At 33.4% G+C, this 20,034-nt stretch overlaps 1 protein-coding gene and 1 long non-coding RNA gene across 4 annotated transcripts in view; one reads left to right on the top strand and one right to left on the bottom strand.

The window, feature by feature from the left end:
• Positions 1–12,200, top strand: part of LOC147846592 (uncharacterized) — an 83,113-nt gene extending 70,913 nt beyond the window's left edge. Inside the window, exons 1-3 of one of the 2 annotated variants that reach the window (XR_015479228.1) lie at positions 10,132–10,252; positions 10,988–11,115; positions 11,188–11,754. This is a non-coding gene — a long non-coding RNA (uncharacterized LOC147846592). Of the gene's footprint in view, positions 1–10,131; positions 10,253–10,987; positions 11,116–11,187; positions 11,755–12,072 lie in introns of those variants that run through there. The other variant, XR_015479227.1, reaches the window with a different exon arrangement.
• onecut3b (one cut homeobox 3b) overlaps positions 1–15,325 on the bottom strand; it is a 72,932-nt gene extending 57,607 nt beyond the window's left edge. Inside the window, exon 1 of one of the 2 annotated variants that reach the window (XM_087241721.1) lies at positions 14,096–15,325. In XM_087241721.1, coding sequence (XP_087097847.1) covers positions 14,096–15,128 — 1,033 coding nt within the window. In that variant the 5' untranslated portion in view covers positions 15,129–15,325. Of the gene's footprint in view, positions 1–14,091 lie in introns of both variants that reach the window. The other variant, XM_087241720.1, reaches the window with a different exon arrangement.
• Positions 15,326–20,034: the final 4,709 nt, after the last annotated feature.

Raw genomic sequence — 20,034 nt, 5'->3', positions numbered from 1 at the left:
ATTTGTAGATATCAAATATTTATGCATGCTTTGTTTCTGTATTTGTGTGTTTATCACATACATAATAAATAGAAATATAACACACACACACACACATTTACTTGCTGCTTGTTCAAGCTACTTAAAATGAGTTGAAACAACTCAATTCTTATGTTTTTGGCACAGCTTAGTTGTTTTATAGTGTCGTTTTGTTTAGGCTGCAGGGTTCCACACAAGTCATTCATATTTTCCCAACACAAATTGTTTGAGTTAACTATTAACGATTAGGTGGACTGAACAATTGAAACAATTAATGGATGAAACAATTAATCTTGATTAATCACAACTAAAATAAAAGTTTGTTTTGATATACTACACCATAAAAAAAATAAAAAACGTAAAAAAGGTCAAATTATTTAGTCGTAATGATTTAGGGAAAGTTCTTTTAAATAGCATTGTTTTCTCTTGAACTTTTAGTGCAGTCACTTTATTGATGGTGTTTGATCATAATAATCTAGGAGAAGTCTGTATGACAGTGTTTCTTTGTAAAACTCTTAGTGTGTAACTTTATTGAATGGATTTGATCGTAATAATCTGGGAAAAGTCTGTAAAATAACAGTGTTTTTCTGTAAACATTTTAATGAAAATATCTGTAGATTTATTATTTTTTGCACTTTATTTCAACAAAGAAATGTTACCATAAGTTTATGGCTTTTGTTTTTTTTGTTTGGCATCCGCAGCTGACAGTCATTTGACCTTTTTTTTAGATTTTTTTTTCACAGAGCAAGTGATTACAATTTATTACTGTAATTTTACGGAATTTTAAATGTACTTAAAAAAAAAACAGGAAAAACACTGTTAAATAATTAGGCAGTTTTATTGTATGAAACAGGAAATTTGCTGTAATTTGTCATTAATTATATAGTACATAAAATAACAGTCAAGCTGTTAATTTACAGATATTGTTTGTAATTTTTTTTTTGGATTTTTGAATATTATTGAATGTTATCAAATTTGGCTCCAAATTAAATGTTTATTATTTATTTGCATATCAAATTGTTTGTACTTTTGATTATATGTTGTTGCTTATTTAAGCTTCAGATTGTGGGAAGTGTTTCAGGTGGAGTGTGCTGCTTGTTTGATTGTTTGTTTGTTTGTCTTGTCAAGTGTAGGTACTTTATGATGTGTTGTACTCTGTTTGATTTGTGAACTTTTTAGGGACCCCCTCGAAAATGAGATGATTCATCTCAAGGGGCTGTCCTATTCAATAAATTCAACTTAAAAATTCAACTTAAAAATATAATTAAAATAACAGAAAAATACTGTATAAATAATAATGTATAAAAAAACAAAAATGTAAGTAATTTGTCTTTAATGATAGAGTACCTATAATGAAAGTCAAACTGTTCATTTAGAGAGATTGTTTGTTATTTGATTAAGTTTTGAATACAATTTAAAAATTACTGTAAAAAAAATTTAGAGATATTTTTTGAAAAATTAGTTTGTTTGTTTTTTACAGTGCAGCCTATATGTGTGTGTATTGTGTATGTGTATTATGCATGCATAAATAGACACATGCATGCAAATATTTGAGAATTTTTATTTATATGTAGATATAAAGGTACGAGAGCTGTCACTGGGGTGGTACCTTTTCAAAAGGTACAAATTTGCACTTGAAGAGTCCATATTTGTACCTCAGAAGTAAATATTAGTACCTACAAATTTTAAAAGGAAAACTTTTGTACTTTTTAGGTACTAATATGCAGAGACGGACTTGGACAAAAATTCAGCCCTGGCACTATAGCCACACCAGCCCACATTACCATACGTACTGTTTGTTTGACATTCTTGCCAGATTTTGATTATGTCCGCGTAATCTTTGATTGAGTCGGCCCCTCTCAAAACTATTACCGATTGGGCCAAATGCTTAACATTTACTATTATTATTACTATTATTACCATCATCAACGTCATCATAATATTCACATGTTACACGAGATAAAAGCTGCCTGCATGTAAAAACAATACATATAAAAAATAATAATAAAATAAAAAATAAAAATAAAAAACTGACCGGCCCACATTTTAAAAAATGGTCCGGCCCTTCTGGCGTTTGCCAGAATTGCCAGATGGCCAGTCCGCCCCTACTAATATGTACCCTTGAGGTATTAATATGGACCTTTTAGGTACAAATCTGTACCTTTCGAAAAGGTGCCACCCCAGTGACAAATCACGTACCTATATTTCTGAGAGTGTGAAATAAATAATATATATAAATGAATTTGTCTAGGTAGCAAATGTTTTGTTTCTTTGTATGTGTGTGTCTCATATGTGTGTGTCTCATATTGTGCGCATATAATACACACACTCAAAAAATGACTTTTGCTGCTTGTTCGAGCAACTTATTTAAAATGGGTTAAAACAACACATTTCTTTTAATGCTCAAATGTTTGTGTAGTTTTGTTTCTACATGGTAAAAATGCAGGGTTCCACACAATTCATATGCTGTCCCATTCATTCATTCATTTTCTTGTTGGCTTAGTCCCTTTATTAATCCAGGGTCGCCACAGCGGAATGAACCGCCAACTTATCCAGCACATTTTTACACAGCGGATGCCCTTCCAGCCGCAACCCATCTCTGGGAAACACACTCACACACACACGCACACACACACACTCATACACTACGGACAATTTAGCCTACCCAATTCACCTGTACCGCATGTCTTTGGACTGTGGGGGAAACCGGAGCACCCGGAGGAAACCCATGCAAACGCAGGGAGAACATGCAAACTCCACACAGAAACACCAACTGAGCCTAGGTTCGACCCAGCGATCTTCTTGCTGTGAGGCGACAGCACTACCTACTGCACAACTGCATCGCCTATGTTGTCCCAACAGGACTAAATTAAGTTAACTATTAACAATTAAGTGGATTGAGAATGCCCTTCCATCTGCAACCCATCTCTGGGAAACATCAACACACACTAATACACCACGGATAATTTAGCCTACCCAATTCACCTGTAAAGCATGTCTTTGGACTGTGGGGGAAACCAGAGTACCCAAGGGAAACCGACATGAATGCAGAGAGAACATGCAAACTCCACACAGAAACACCAACTGAGCCGAGGCTCAACTTGCTGTGAGGCGACAGCACTACCTACTGCGCCACTGCTTCACCAATGTCATCATATGCATATATAAATACATATTTTTAAACATGCTGCATGTGCACATGACATCTTTGTCTATCTTTGAAATCCAAACATTAACTTGTATTTTAAGATAATTGATTTGGAATTACATATTTAAATCAGAAATGAGATCTGCACGCTCGTCCTTTACAGTGCGTGTGTCAGAAAAGGGGATTAGATGCATAAATTCACCGCTTGACCAGTTTATTCGTGATTTATCCATTCGTACATGCGGAATTTCTGTAATTTGAGATCTCATCTTAAACAGGTCTTGGAGTTTGTGTCAACCGCGCACAGAGAATAACTTTAATTAAGCTCTATACATACTAGCTCCACACTTTAAGCAAGGCAAAGTTGCTTGAGTCTATGTTCTGTGTCCTGCGACATTTGAATCTCATCCAGAAAAAGGCATTAAATTATTTGAAAGCCACGCTGCTTTACCTTACAAATACCTTTATATATCAAAAACACGCATTATTCTACACAACTACGAGCAGGCATTTAACACATTTGGGATATTTATGTAACCAATGATGCAACATGGGGAGAATTCTGAGTTTGAGTTTGACCAATGAACTAAAGTAAACATTCAAAGCACACCGGTGTGATCATATGCTTCAGGAAACAGTCGGTGCTGATTGCATCAGTGTAATTGTTCGCGTCAAAGGGTTAAAAGTGTGTAATAAATGTTTTCTTTTATTATTCAGTATTTTTCCGCATACCACTAGAAAGAAGCCCACGTACCACAGTTTGAGAACAACTGGCCTAGACTATGTGTGTGTGTGTATTTGTCTTTATCAAGCATATATTATAAATGCACACACTGACATTGAGAAAGTTAATTTATATATAGCTATAAAATATATATATATATATATGCACACACACACACACACACACACTCAAAAAATGAATGACTTTTGCTGCTTATTCAAGCTATACTTATTTAAAATCACTGGAAACAACACAATTCTTACTAATTTTTTTATGTTCAAGCCACTTAATTTTGTGTTAGAACAACATGAAGGAATTGTGTGGAACCCCCGATTTTTTTACAGTGTGTGTGTGTGTGTGTGTGTGTGTGTGTGTGTGTGTGTGTTAGTGTTATATGTTTATTATATACAGTACCGGTCAAACATTTGTCAATGTCAATTTTATTTATATAGCACTATTAAAAACAACCAAAGGTTGACCAATGTGCTGAACAATTTATCACAAAGAACAGGTATAAAATTATAGCTAAAACAAACAATTCTCACAAATAGTTAATATAGGTAAAAACAACCAAATCTCACTAATAAAATGCCAAATCAAAAAGGTAAGTTTTCAATCTAGATTTAAAAACAGACAGCGATGATATAGACCTAATACAGAGGGGCAGAACATTCCACAAAGTAGGACCAGCTACTGCGAAAGGAGGATCAGTTTTTTATTTTATTTTATTCATCAAGGCGGCATTTATTAAATGTAAAAAAAAGTTAAATATTTGTTTAAATTCTATTTTTTTATATTTATTTGATTTCTTATTTTATGTAGTTTCAAATAAAAGTATTACTCCAGTCATGATTGCTTTTATTACTATTAACATCAATAATAATAATAATAATAATAATAATAATAATAATAATAACAATAATAATTATGATATTAATAATAATAATAATAACAATAATAATATTAATAATATCAAAAATAGTAATAATAATAATAATAATAACAATAATAATAATAACAATAATATTAATATTATTGATAATAATAATAATAATAATAATAATAATAATATTAATATTGATAACAATAATAATAATAACAACAATAATAATATTAATAATAATAATGTTAATAATAATAATACTAATAATAACAATAATAATGATGATGATAATAATAATAATAATAATGATAATAATAATAATAATGTTAATAATAATAATAATAATAATAACAACAACAACAATAATAATTATAATAATAATAATAATAATAATAATTAATATTAGAGTGAATTCTGAAGGAACATGTGACACTGAAGATTAGTGTAATAAAGCTGAAAATTCATCATTAAATCAGGGGGATAAATGATTCAACTAAATTATAATCTACTGTTGATCTGTTATGTTACAGTGCAATAACATTTCACAATTTGACATGTACTGTATTTTTGATTAAATAAATGCAGCCTTGGTGAGCCAGAGAAGCTTATTTTTAAACATTTACAAATCCTACTGTCCCTTTGTCCTACTGTCCCCAAACCTTTGACCATACACACTCGTACTGTACATGTCAAAACAAACTTCTAAATTTGGATGCAATTACTCTTTGGCCATCATTACAATTAAGTTGTGCCAAATAAAATCTCAACAGAAGTTTGTCGTTTCAGCTGTTTTTAAATAAGTGATTTAAACAAGCAGAAAAAAATAGTTATTTATTTTTTTGGAGTGTGTGTTTCCAGGGGTATCAAATAGACCCTGATGACCAGCAGAGCACAAGCGTGACCATTTAGGAGAAATCCCGCGAGCTCTGATCTCCATCTGTCGCCGCTCCGCCCGCTTATCAGCCTCTGACAGCAAATCGTTCTTCAGTGTTTGATGGTCATCCAGTGCTGAACACATCCACACTTTCCACACCGAGGGCTCTCTCGCACGAAAAATGCTTCTAAATCCCAGCAAATGATGCCTCTTTGCTTTGTTTATAAATTATAAAGCATTTTATTGGTTAAGTTGCTTGTCGAATTGAACTGAAATCCAGCACAAAGACAGATACTCTATGACCAAAATGGAAATAAATACACTGTTATTGTGCATACATTTGCTGGAGTAGTTTTGCATGCAGTTGTGTATTTATCTTCAATTATGTAATGTGCATTGTGATCTCAAAGTGACACTTTAATATATATATGTATACTGGATATTTATATTCTAAACTGCATATCATTGGGCAAAGCTTTCTTATAAGCAAAGCATGTTTTCCTTTGTAGTGTTGCATGCAGTTGTGTATGTGTGACCTTATAGTGACACTTTTGACTATAATAATATAATATAATATATATATAATATATGTATATATTAATATATTTATACAATAACTTGCCTAATTACCCTAACCTGCCTAGTTACCCTAATTAACCTAGTTAAGCCTTTAAATGTCATTTTAAGCTGTATAGAAGTGTCTTGAAGAATATCTAGTTAAATATTATTTACTGTCATCATGGCAAAGATAAAATAAATCAGTTATTAGAGATGAGTTATTAACACTATTATGATTAGAAATGCGATGAACAAATTTTCTATACGTTAAACAGAAATTAGGGAAAAAATAAACAAGCGGTCTAATAATTCAGGGGGGCTAATATTTCTGACTTCTACCATATATATATATATATATATATATATATATATATATATATATATATATATATATATATATATATATATATATATATATATATATATATATATATATATATATATATAATTTAAACATATATATTTAAAAAGTGTCACTATAATGTCATAAATACGCAACTGCATGCAAAATTACTGAGGAAAACATGCTTATAAGAAAGTATTGCACAATTATAGTGCATGTATTTCCATTTTTGATCATGGAGTATCTGCATTTGTGTACTTTTTTACAAGTCTAATGCCGTTTAGAATATAAATATCCAATATATAAATATTAATAAATGCACTAATAGAGTGTAAGTTTCTTATGAGCACATTTGCCAGAGTAGTTTTGCATGTAGTTGTGTAACTGTCCTCACAAATATATGATGTGTGTATTTGCAATTTTATAGTGGCACTTATTTTATATATATATATATATATAAGTGCTTATATATTTATAAGTTTTATATTTATATTTATACACTTATATATATATAAGTGCCACTATAAAATTGCAAATACACACATCATATATATAGATATATATATTTTTTTAAACAGTATCAGAATGGTAAAGTACACAAAGGCAGATAATGCACAATCAACAAAAATAAATTCACTATTATTGTGCAAAACAATCTCATGAGCATATTTGCCAGAGTAGTTTTGCATGCAGTTGTGTATTTGTCCTCATAAGAATATAATGTGTGTATTTGTGATCCTATAGTGACACTTTTAAAATTTTAAAATATTATATATATATATATATATATATATATATATATATATATATATATATATATATATATATATATATATATATATATATATATATTCAAATTGGTAAAAAAATTACACAAATGCAGATACTATAGGATCAAAAATAGAAATATTTGCAGCAATATTGTGCATAAGTTTCTTATAAGCACCTTTTACCTTTTTTGAGTAGTTTTGCATGCAGTTGTGTATTTGTCCCCACAAATAAATGATGTGCATATTTTTGATCTTAAAGTGATATGTATATATATATTCCAAACAGTATCCAATTGGTAAATTACACAAATGCCGATATTACATGATCAAAATGGAAATAAATGCACTATTATTGTGCAAAATTTACTTAAGCTCATTTGCTGGAGTAGTTTTGCATGCAGTTGTGTATTTGTCCTCACAAATATATGTGTATTTATTTTATTCATTTTAAAGTGAATCTTTAAATATATTCTAAATTATATCAGATTGGAAAAGTACACAAATGCAGATACTCCATGATCAAAAATATAAATAAATGTATTATTATCGTGCATACGTTTCTTATAAGCACATTTTTCTAAGTAGTTTTGCATGCAGTTGCGTATTTCTATTTCTCCTTACAAAAGTATGATGTGTGTAGTTGTGATTTTTATAGTGACACTTAAAAATACAGTATATGTTATAATATTTGTTGCCCCCACACTCTCCTCATAACCTACACAGCCAATAAACACTGCATTTATGTATTATTTATTTTGCACAATTACAATTGCACAAATTAATCACACTACGTTGCACTAATTCATCCTGAACTGTACATATCTACTGCCCATGTACATTTGTAATTACAGTATGTTCATATCTATCTGCATACCTCTAATTAATAATAGCAACCTCTACATATATTAATTTATTGTAAATCTCTGTTCATAGTTAACACAGCCTGAATAATATGTTCATAGAACATCCATCTGTAAATATCACCATGTTTTTTTTTCTATAACTGCACTTTATAACCTGTGTCCTGCACTTGCTGCTGTTGCACTGCAGGTTAGACCTTAACTGCATGTCTTTGCCTTGTACTTGTACATGTGTAATAACATTAAAGTTGTATCTAATCTTACACAATATTACACAAATGCAGATATTACATGAATGGAAATGAATGCACTGTTATTGTGCATAAGTTTCTTTTAAACACATTTGCTGGAGTAGTTTTACATGCAGTTGTAGCTTTATATCTAAAATTGACACAAATGCAGATACTCCACAATCAAAAATGAAAATAAATCCACTAATACTGTGCAAAATTTTCTCATGAGCATATTTGTTTTGCATAGCTGTGTATGCAAAACATGTGTGATGTGCGTATTTGGGATTTTTAAAGTGCCACTTTTTAAGAAAAATATATACAGTATATATAATTATCAGCATCAGAAAATTACACATATGCAGATACTCTATGATGAAAAATGGAAATAAAAATAATATTATTACGTATAAGTTCATCATCTTCAGCTTAACCTCGCGAAAACGGAAATGCTTGTAGTTTCTGCCAACCCGACTCTACATCATAACTTTTCAATCCAGATGGACGGGGCAACCATTACTGCATCCAAAATGGTGAAAAACCTTGGAGTAACGATTGATGACCAACTAAACTTCTCTGACCACATTTCTAGAACTGCTCGATCGTGCAGATTCGCACACTATAACATCAGAAAGGTCCGATCCTTCTTATCTAAACATGCAGCTCAACTCCTTGTTCAAGCTCTTGTTCTCTCCAGACTGGACTATTGCAACTCTCTACTAGCCGGGCTTCCAGCTAACTCTATCAAACCTCTTCAGCTGCTCCAGAACGCAGCAGCACGAGTGGTCTTTAATGAACCTAAAAGAGCACATGTCACTCCGCTGCTCATCCGTTTGCACTGGCTGCCAGTTGCTGCTCGCATCAAATTCAAAGCTCTGATGTTTGCTTACAAAGCGACTTCTGGCTTTGCTCCTTCTTATCTGCTCTCACTTCTGCAGATGTATGTGCCCTCCAGAAACTTGCGTTCTGTGAATGAACGTCGCCTTGTGGTTCCATCCCAAAGAGGGAAGAAATCACTTTCCCGAACTCTCGCATTCAATCTGCCCAGTTGGTGGAATGAACTCCCTAACTGCATCAGAACGGCAGAGTCACTCGCTGTCTTCAAGAAACCACTAAAAACTCAACTATTTAGTCTCCACTTCCCTTCCTAATCTGCAATTCCCTCTCTGGCTCCAGCGCTAACTGAACTACAAAAAATAAATAAATAAATAAATTACTAATGTTTTGCTTCTTACACTTTACACACCTGAAACTCGCCTACAGCACTTGTTCATTGTTGCTCTTATAGTTGTGTAAATTGCTTCCTTGTCCTCATTTGTAAGTCGCTCTGGATAAAAGCGTCTGCTAAATGACTAAATGTAATTGTAAATGTACGTTTCTTATAAATATATTTGCTTTAGCAGTTTTGCAAGCAGTTGTGTTTTTGTCCTTACCAATATGTGATCTGCGTATTTGTGATCTCAAAGTGACACTTATAAAATTACACAATGCAGATATTCCACAATCTATGCACTATTATTGTGCAAAACGTTGTAGTTTCCAAGTATAGTTACATTATACTGTTATGTTTGTCCTTAAAAATGTATGATGTGTGTATTTATGATCTTATTCTGCCACTTTTAGAAAACAAAATATTCTAAACAGCATCTGATTGGTAAATAACACACACGCAGATATTCCAAAAATAGAAATAAATGCACTATTAATGCACTATGTATAATATCAGCGAATGGTTCATTAGTGTTTGATGGTCATCCAGTCCAGACCACATGGACACAAGCTGACTCTAATGACTCTAACTCCCAGCAAATGATGGCTCTTTGGATTGTTTATAAAGTATAGAGGTAACATTTTAAGATTATATAGTTGTGCTAGTTATTACTATGAACAAACTATGTACAATGCATTTATTGCGGTACTTCTTAATTGTTAGTTCATGTTAGCTCACAGTGCATTAGCCAGCAGACGTGAATTTGGATGTTACTAATGCATTGACTAACTTTGATTAAGAAAAGCTGGACAAGTATTGTTCATTATGAGTTCATGTTAGTAAATATATGAACTAAAGAAACCTTATTGTGAAGTGTGACCAATGTTTAACAATATTGAATTGAGTGCAGCTGTAATCAACACAAATGCAGATATTCCACCATCAGAATGTGCTTAAATGCATTATTAATGTGCAAAACATGTTGCCCTTGTAAACATATATTTGCTTTAGTAGTTTTGCAAGCAGTTGTGTTTTTGTCCTTACACATATATGATCTGCGTATTTGTGATCTCAAAGTGACACACAATGCAGATATTCCACGATCTAAAAAGTAAATAAATGCACTATTATTGTGCAAAACGTTGTAGTTTCCAAGTATAGGTACATTATACTGTTATGTTTGTCCTTAAAAATGTATGATGTGTGTATTTATGATCTTATTCTGCCACTTTTAGAAAACAAAATATTCTAAACAGCATCTGATTGGTAAATGACACACACACAGATATTCCAGAAATAGAAATAAATGCACTATTAATGCACTATGTACATTTATTTATTTATTTTTATTTTTGTTGTTTTTTTACAGCCTTTGACAGCGAATGGTTCATTAGTGTTTGACGGCCATCCAGTCCAGACCACATGAACACAAGCTGACTCTAATGACTCTAACTCCCAGCAAATGATGGCTCTTTGGATTGTTTATAAAGTATAGAGGTAACATTTTATCACGCAGATATTCCAGAAATAGAAATAAATGCACTATTCATGCACTATATATATTATCAGCCCCTTACAGCGAATGGTTCATTAGTGTTTGATGGTCATCCAGTGCAGAACACATCCACACTTTCCACACCGAGACAAGAAAACTGACTCTAAATCCCAGCAAATAAGGTCTCTTTTGATTGTTTATAATGTATAGAGGTAACATTTTACAATTAGATTTGATTAGTTGTGTTAGTTATTGTATTTACTATGAACAAACAATGTACAATGCATTTATTGCGGTACTTCTTAATTGTTAGTTCATGTTAGCTCACAGTGCATTAACCAGCAGACGTGAATTTGGATGTTAATAATGCATTGACTAACTATGATTAATAAAAGCTGGACAAGTATTGTTCATTATGAGTTCATGTTAGTAAATATATGAACTAAAGAAACCTTATTGTGAAGTGTGACCAATGTTTAACAATATTGAATTGAGTGCAGCTGTAATCAACACAAATGCAGATATTCCACCATCAGAATGTGCTTAAATGCGTTATTATTGTGCAAAACTTGTAGTCCTTGTAAACATATATTTGCTTTAGTAGTTTTGCAAGCAGTTGTGTTTTTGTCCTTACACATATATGATCTGCGTATTTGTGATCTCAAAGTGACACACAATGCAGATATTCCACGATCTAAAAAGTAAATAAATGCACTATTATTGTGCAAAACGTTGTAGTTTCCAAGTATAGGTACATTATACTGTTATGTTTGTCCTTAAAAATGTATGATGAGTGTATTTATGATCTTATTCTGCCACTTTTAGAAAACAAAATATTCTAAACAGCATCTGATTGGTAAATGACACACACACAGATATTCCAGAAATAGAAATAAATGCACTATTAATGCACTATGTACATTTATTTATTTATTTTTATTTTTGTTGTTTTTTTACAGCCTTTGACAGCGAATGGTTCATTAGTGTTTGACGGCCATCCAGTCCAGACCACATGAACACAAGCTGACTCTAATGACTCTAACTCCCAGCAAATGATGGCTCTTTGGATTGTTTATAAAGTATAGAGGTAACATTTTATCACGCAGATATTCCAGAAATAGAAATAAATGCACTATTCATGCACTATATATATTATCAGCCCCTTACAGCGAATGGTTCATTAGTGTTTGATGGTCATCCAGTGCAGAACACATCCACACTTTCCACACCGAGACAAGAAAACTGACTCTAAATCCCAGCAAATAAGGTCTCTTTTGATTGTTTATAATGTATAGAGGTAACATTTTACAATTAGATTTGATTAGTTGTGTTAGTTATTGTATTTACTATGAACAAACAATGTACAATGCATTTATTGCGGTACTTCTTAATTGTTAGTTCATGTTAGCTCACAGTGCATTAACCAGCAGACGTGAATTTGGATGTTAATAATGCATTGACTAACTATGATTAATAAAAGCTGGACAAGTATTGTTCATTATGAGTTCATGTTAGTAAATATATGAACTAAAGAAACCTTATTGTGAAGTGTGACCAATGTTTAACAATATTGAATTGAGTGCAGCTGTAATCAACACAAATGCAGATATTCCACCATCAGAATGTGCTTAAATGCGTTATTATTGTGCAAAACTTGTAGTCCTTGTATACATTTGCCTTAGTAGTTTTGCAAGCAGTTATGTCTTTGTCCTTACAAATATAGTCTATTTAAACATTGTTAATAAATGCATTATTATTGTGCAAAACTTTTCTTTCAAGCACATTTGCTGTAGTATTTTATCATTCCAGTGATATTATATGGTTATATTTGTCCTCATAAATATATGATGTGTGTATTTGTGATCTTATTCTGCCACTTTTGGAAGCACAAATATTCTGAACAGCATCAGATTAATAAATGACACACACGCAGATATTCAACATTAAAAATATAAAAAATATAGTTTGGCTTTTGCTTGAGCAGCTTTGCATTACAGTTAGAGTGTGTGAATTTGTCTTTACACAGAGATGTGTGTCTGTTGCATCGCTTTTAATGGAAAATGTGCTAAATCTTCATATTGATCAATTACTTTTAGGTTTTTATAAATAACCCAGTCTGAAACACAAAAGTCTCTATATTGAGAGATGTACAGTTGGAGTCAGAATTATTCGCCCCCTTTAAATTTTGTTTTCTTTTTTTAATATTTCCCAAATGATGTTGAACAGATTCAGGAAATGTTCATAGTATGTCTGATAATATTTTTTCTTCTGCAGAAAGTCTTATTTGTTTTATTTCGGCTAGAATAAAAGCAGTTCTTAATTTTTTTAAAATCAATTTTAGGTCAATATTATTAGCCCCTTTAAGCTACATTTTTAATAGTCTGCAGAACAAACCATTATACAAAACTTGCCTAGTTAACCTAATAACCTAATTGTCGTCATGGCAAAAAAAATTAGTTATTAAAACTATTATGTGCAGAAATCTGTTGGAAAACACTCCTCTCCGTTAAACAGAAAGTGGGGAATAAATAAACAGGGGGTCTAATAATTTAGGGGGGCTAATAATTCTGACTTCAATATATATCAAATATAACAAATTAAAAACTTTTGTTTCTAAATTCACGTATATATTAATGAAAGGAAATGGCAAAAGACCTCTCTAAAACCATTTTCTGTAATTAAATATTAATATAATTAACTAAATAAACTTGTTTTAGAGAGACCTTTTTTGTCAAACACACATCCACACACAATATTAATAATAACATTACAAAACTGCCATAATTATGATCTATTTTCTCCTGAGTATAAATGTTATTTCTGTCATGTGTGGTTCCATGAAGAATATTGAACATGCATGCAACCATTAACACCTTCTCTGCGCGGCCGAAAACGCTTCTTCTATCAAAACTTTATCTTTAAATGTATAATTTGTTATTATTTTTCGTACTAAAAACGTCTGAGGATGTGAGGAAGACTTACCTGCAAGCCGTAACGCGGACATCCTCTGGAACTCGGGCTCCTGCAGCCACTTCCACATGCGCCGAAAAGTCTCGCGGCCGGACTTGAGTTTACTCCAGGGCTTCGGGTTGCGCAGCAGGTCCGACAGAGTTCCCTGCGAGCGACACAAGATCCTCTGGGCGAAAATGGCTTGGGGGATGCTGTAGCGCTTGAGTTCGGCCGTGATCCTCTGCGCCACCTCTTTGGTGTTGATCTCCTCCACCTGCCCCGAGCCGCCGCTTTGCCCTGGCCCGCCGCCGTGCCTCTCTCTGTCGGCCAGCATGGAGCCGTTCGCCGGGGTGTGCAGATGCCCGTGAGCGTGCATGCCATTCAGATTGGAGATCATCCCATGCCCGTGCCCTCCTAAACTCCGCGCTAGGTGCTCCTCGCTTCGGGAAAGCATCGCCGCATGTGATTCAAAGCCGCCCGGAGAAAGCATCTTATCATTGGGGATGTGCGCACCGGGTCCGTACGCGGATAGCGCTTGTTGGGAATTGTGCAGTGAGCCGAGTCCGTTGGATAGCGGGGACAGCGGCTGACCCATGCCTGACATCTCTTTAGGATAGTGGCCGTACAGGTTTCCCATTGAAGCGAGGCCGCGGTCGTCCCGCATGAGGGTGAAACTCCCGCTGACGTTCCCGGTGGCGAGCCGCTGGTGCGCGGCGTGATGGTGCGGGTGCGGGTGCGCGTGGTGAAACTTATCGGACACTGTAGAAATCGGTGGCAGGTGCTGAAGAGGTGTGAGGGTGGTGTACGTGTTCGATAAACTCATCCCCGACTCGCACATGGTCATAGCGGGATGCAGGTGTCCGGAAAGCGCGGGGTCGCTCCGGTAATCACCGGCGCCCTCCAGAATCGAAGCCATGCTGGACACCATCGCCGAGCGGCCGTGGGAGACCAGATTCCGGTGCGAAGCCGACGGCGGTCTCCCGTGCGACGAATTCATCAGGTCTCCTGGCTGGCCGTGCGACGCGACGCCGTGCATGTTTCCAATGTTCTCCATCGTGAGCTCCATCGTGATGCGAAGGGAAGATCGCCTTCCTGACCCGCGCAAAAGACCGTATTTTCCCCGGGAAACGATTTTAAAACCAATCCATCGATTTTTAGAGTGTGCATTCAGTCCGACATGGTGTGCTGGAGGTTTTGTCCGGTTAAATCGCGGAGCGGTCAGTGCGCGTGTGGATCATCCGCGGCACAACAGCGCGTCTGCTGAGGGGCGGGACGCGCGTCTGGCTTTGTGTGTGTGTGTGTGTGTGTGTGTGTGTGTGTGTGTGTGTGTGTGTGTGTGTGTGTGTGTGTGTGTGTGTGTGTGTGTGACGTGCGCTGGCCGCGGTGCTGAAGTCTCGCCTGTTCTACTATCGCTGGTGCGTAAATATAAGTTCACTTTCTCTTCTTAAAGTGAAAACAGCTCGATAAGCCTTCTTAATATAGAATAAAAACTTGTATTTTGGTATTTTTGTGTAATATTTAGTATTATATATATGTATATACTTTTTACATCAGTCGTTTTTTGTTATTCTAGATATTCTGCTGTTATTTTTTATAACATACGACTAACTAAAATCATGATAGGCTACACATTTCGCTAATTTCATAACATCACAAGAAGTACATTGCATGCTATATATAACCATGTATGTTTGCAATTGTATATGCTTGTATTTTTATACTCTTCGCACATTTTTAAATGTGCATTTATTTAATATTGTATTAAAAGGCCTATAATATTGATCCAAAACATCATATCTAAAAAATAAGGCATTGCAAAGCTAGCATGACGCATATTATAAACACAATAATATGCATAATATAAATATAAACCTTCATATATGAATGTAAAGGCTACTTATCTTTTTAAACTATAAATAAGAGGCCTATTTTTTCAAATGTGCAATGTTTAGATTTTCTGTAAAGACTATATTCAAAAGACAAACACTGGTGGTCAAAAATATAATTTACTAAATGTAATTGTGCATTAGATTTTTTTGATAACAAGTCATCAAGAGAGAAGCGTTACTTCAGTTTTATATTTAATATACAGTGTAAATGAAGCTCTCCACCGGGGCAGGAGTGCTTCTGTCGGGTAGCCGTGTTCAGCTTTCCCAGAGCGCTGGCACCAAAAGCGTGCAGTTCCTTTTGGGTGGCCATTGATAAATATGATCAATATATTGACTGACACTGATTAATTATGTTTTTTGACCCGGGGTGAGGGGGGGGGGCGCGTAGGTCAGAAAGTTTTGGTGCAGAGAAGAATGAACGCAAGGCATGGAGCAGCAGCTTCGGCGATCCGCGGTAAAGCCACAGCTATATAATCATTTTAAATCATATTTATTTAATCATATTCACTCACAGACTTGTTTTCGTGGATGCATTAATAATAATTTGATTGATATTCATGTGTTAATGCATTGTATGCGACATTCTGATCACGTAAATTTAACATTGTTTTGCTGTATATAATTGATACTGTACAAATGCAGTGCATTTTTTTAATGGCACTTTGACCCAATGTTGGGTTATAACAGCAATTTTTATGTGTGAAATGAATGTGTAAATCTCTGAACTACTATATCTGGCCTTTAGCTAATGTATTATGTCTATGAAGTATTCACTTTCTCTGAAGATTTTCATTTTTTAATAGTTTAGAAACTGTTTACATAACCCAACATTGAGTATCAACAACCCAGCATTTTGTAAATAATACGCAAATCTCTGAACTACTACTCGGCCTTCAGTTTATCTTAACATTTGCATTTTCTTTTATATTAGAAACTGCCAACAGTGAGTTATGACAACATAGCATTTTTACAGTGTATTAAATCATATCTTTAATGCTTCGCTTAAATTAACCACTCTAAAATCCAGCATTAGATCAAACACGGACAAACCCGTTCTGCTTAATTTGTTCAACTGCATTTAAATGACATTTTAACTCACCCTAAAATGCCTCTGGATTGATTTAGATTCAACTCTTATAAAAAAGTAAACACATTTTCACAACTTCCCCCAATGATATTAAATGCATGCACCACTCTGAGTAATGTCTCGAAGTTTGCATCTTCATACGCCGCGCGGTAATTATCTCTGCAGTTTAGCCTTGTGCTTTTAGTTAGTGTAGAGCAGATGTGTGTAGGCCTGCAGAAGTAATGGCCTCACTTTAGAGCTGTCTTAGTCAACGCTACACAAATGAGCTCTGTGTCTCCTCGCTTTAATGTCCTGCTATTGATGAGCACTTCTATCGGAAATAAATTACGCTTCTGGAGCCAGCAGTGAATCGGTTACTGTGTGCGGCTCCGAAGCGGCTCTGGAGCTCCAGTATCGGCTGCTTGAGCACCGGCGTGATGGATGTTCACGAGCTCTTGCCTTTAATTCACCGCTATGTGTGTGAGTGTGTGGGTGTGTGTGTGAGAGAGAGAGAGTAAGTGACTAGAGACATTTTTTTATGCACTGTAATAATTGCGCGTTCATGCATGCATTTATAAATGTAATGTAATATGTTAACTAACGTTTAAATGTGTGTGCATGTGTTTTGTGCATGATTGTGCAAGCTTGCATTTATTTGGTTGCATTAGTAATGCATGCTGTACACTCTACAACAAACCCGACGTTGTGTTATTATTTTATATTTATTGTATAATAATTTTGTATATGTATTTAGTGAGTTTGAATGTTTATCATATATTTAGTGGTATCAGTAATGCATGCTGCGCACTCTAAAAGCAAACCCGACATTGAGTTTTATTCTGTATTTATTTTTGTAGTTATTTTTTTGGTTAATTTAAATGACGCAATTTTTAAAAAATTCTGGGTTATTTTAACCCAACTCTAGGTGAAATACGGACTAACCCAGCTGCTAGGTTAATTTATTTTTTAATAAAATTAATGACCAAATTTAGTCCATATTTGAGTTTAAATAACGCAGCATTTCTTAAGAGTGCGCGTTTTAATGATCGGGTTTGTCCACATTTGATTCATTATTAGTTACATCAACTCAGCATTGTTAAATTTTTTTTAGTTAATTTTTTTTTTTTGAGTTTTCAGCGTGTTAGAGTGAGTTTTGATGCATGTATGATGATGTTGATAATAATAATAATAATAATAATAATAATAATAATAATAATAATAAATGAACATTCGATTATAATGTGCATTAATCTTTAGACTGCAAAACACGCTGGGTTATTTCAAATAAATTTGTGTAAAATACGGATAAACTTAAACGTAAAGTTTAGGCCTTGAAATAAATTTAACTAAAAAATAATAATAATAACCCAACAATTGGTTTTGTCTGTATTTAACACAAAATTGCGTTGAAATAACCCAGCCGTTTGTACAATATAAGCCTGTTGCGGTCTGTCTGATAATGTGTTGTAGTAATAAACTTATTTGTGTGTTAGTTTTAACTTCTTGGCTTTGTAAAATATATAAAGGAAACCACATTGCTGCAATTGCGTTTTTAAATGAATTTAATAGCAATTGTTTTATTTATTAATGCTTATTTTTTATTTTATATTGTCTTTGTTGATACATTTTCAAATATTATTAGGACTTTTGATACCTTAAGTCATGGCTGTTTAATTAAATTACGTTTTTATACCTAAGATCTTCGTGTTGCACAGTTGTTTAGATCTTTTAGACTGTATAAGAATAAAATATAATGAATAGCGTTCATTGGGGACTTTGATGACATTAGTCAGGCATCAGAAGCAGAGAGTCTCCACGACTTTCACAAGCTTTAACAATCCTTAGGGTAGTTTTTATACACGTTTACGTGTTTTATACGACAATAAATATGCTTTATATTTTAGCAATGCTGAGTTAAATTTAATCGAAATGTTTTTTAGTAATTATACTATTTCTCAAATGGAAGAGAAGCATATATATATATATATATATATATATATATATATATATATATATATATATATATATATATATATATATATATATATATATATATATATATGTGTGTGTGTGTGTGTGTGTGTGTGTGTGTGTGTGTGTGTGTGTATATACATATATATATATATATATATATATATATATATATATATATATATATATATATATATATATATATATATATACAGCCTAGTTAATAGTTTATTATTATAATTGTTGTTGTTGTTGTTGTTGTTGTTGTTGTTGTTGTTGTTGTTGTTGTTATTATAGGTCTATATATAACACATTTTTCCATTTCCGAAGTTTAATAAAGTGCGTATTTAGCTGAAAAAAGAAGTAACTTAATATAAAGTATATTTTATTTGAGCGTGTTTTGGGGAATTCTTATATTAAAACCTTATAGATTTCGGTAAAAGTGTATACGCTCTTTAACAAATGCATTATAAAAATATTACTAATGCCATCCTCGGCTTCTGCTAAATTATTTCTCATAAATATTTCTGTCTTGATAAAGTTATATTTCCAAGGTTGTCACTCAACTTTGTTTTTCTACTCTATCAGAATATTGTCGGGATGATTTTCCGCGGATGTTTTCAGATCTTCAGGAATGATTGACGACCCTCGTCCTCCGCTATCGATGTGATCGGAAATCAATAGCCTTTAGGTCAATGGAAATACACAGATTTTGGGTCTTACGTTGCAAATTAAGCTCTTGAAACACGAAATAAGGCGAAACCTGATCGACAAGTGCGCGTGTAAATTCCTTTTCTCTGAAACACAGCAGATAAAGAGCATTTATTACTCTAACAAACTCTCTCACGCCGATAATTAAACGCTTATCCAAACAGATTTAGTGTTTAATAAAGTACGCTTTAAACACTTCATTTCATAAGAGAAATTTGCAGAACATTAATAATGAGAATTATCTGAAAAGATCTGTTAAATGTGTTATTACGGCACTAATTGCTTTAAATTAGGATCATTGCATTATTAAAGCCGTATAAATAGCTGGTATTATT

This window comes from Danio rerio, chromosome 2, assembly GCF_052040795.2.
Source record: "Danio rerio strain M-AB ecotype USA chromosome 2, GRCz13ab, whole genome shotgun sequence".
In the NCBI taxonomy this organism is placed as follows: Eukaryota; Metazoa; Chordata; class Actinopteri; order Cypriniformes; family Danionidae; genus Danio; species Danio rerio.
This window is presented reverse-complemented; position numbering and strand designations above follow the sequence as displayed.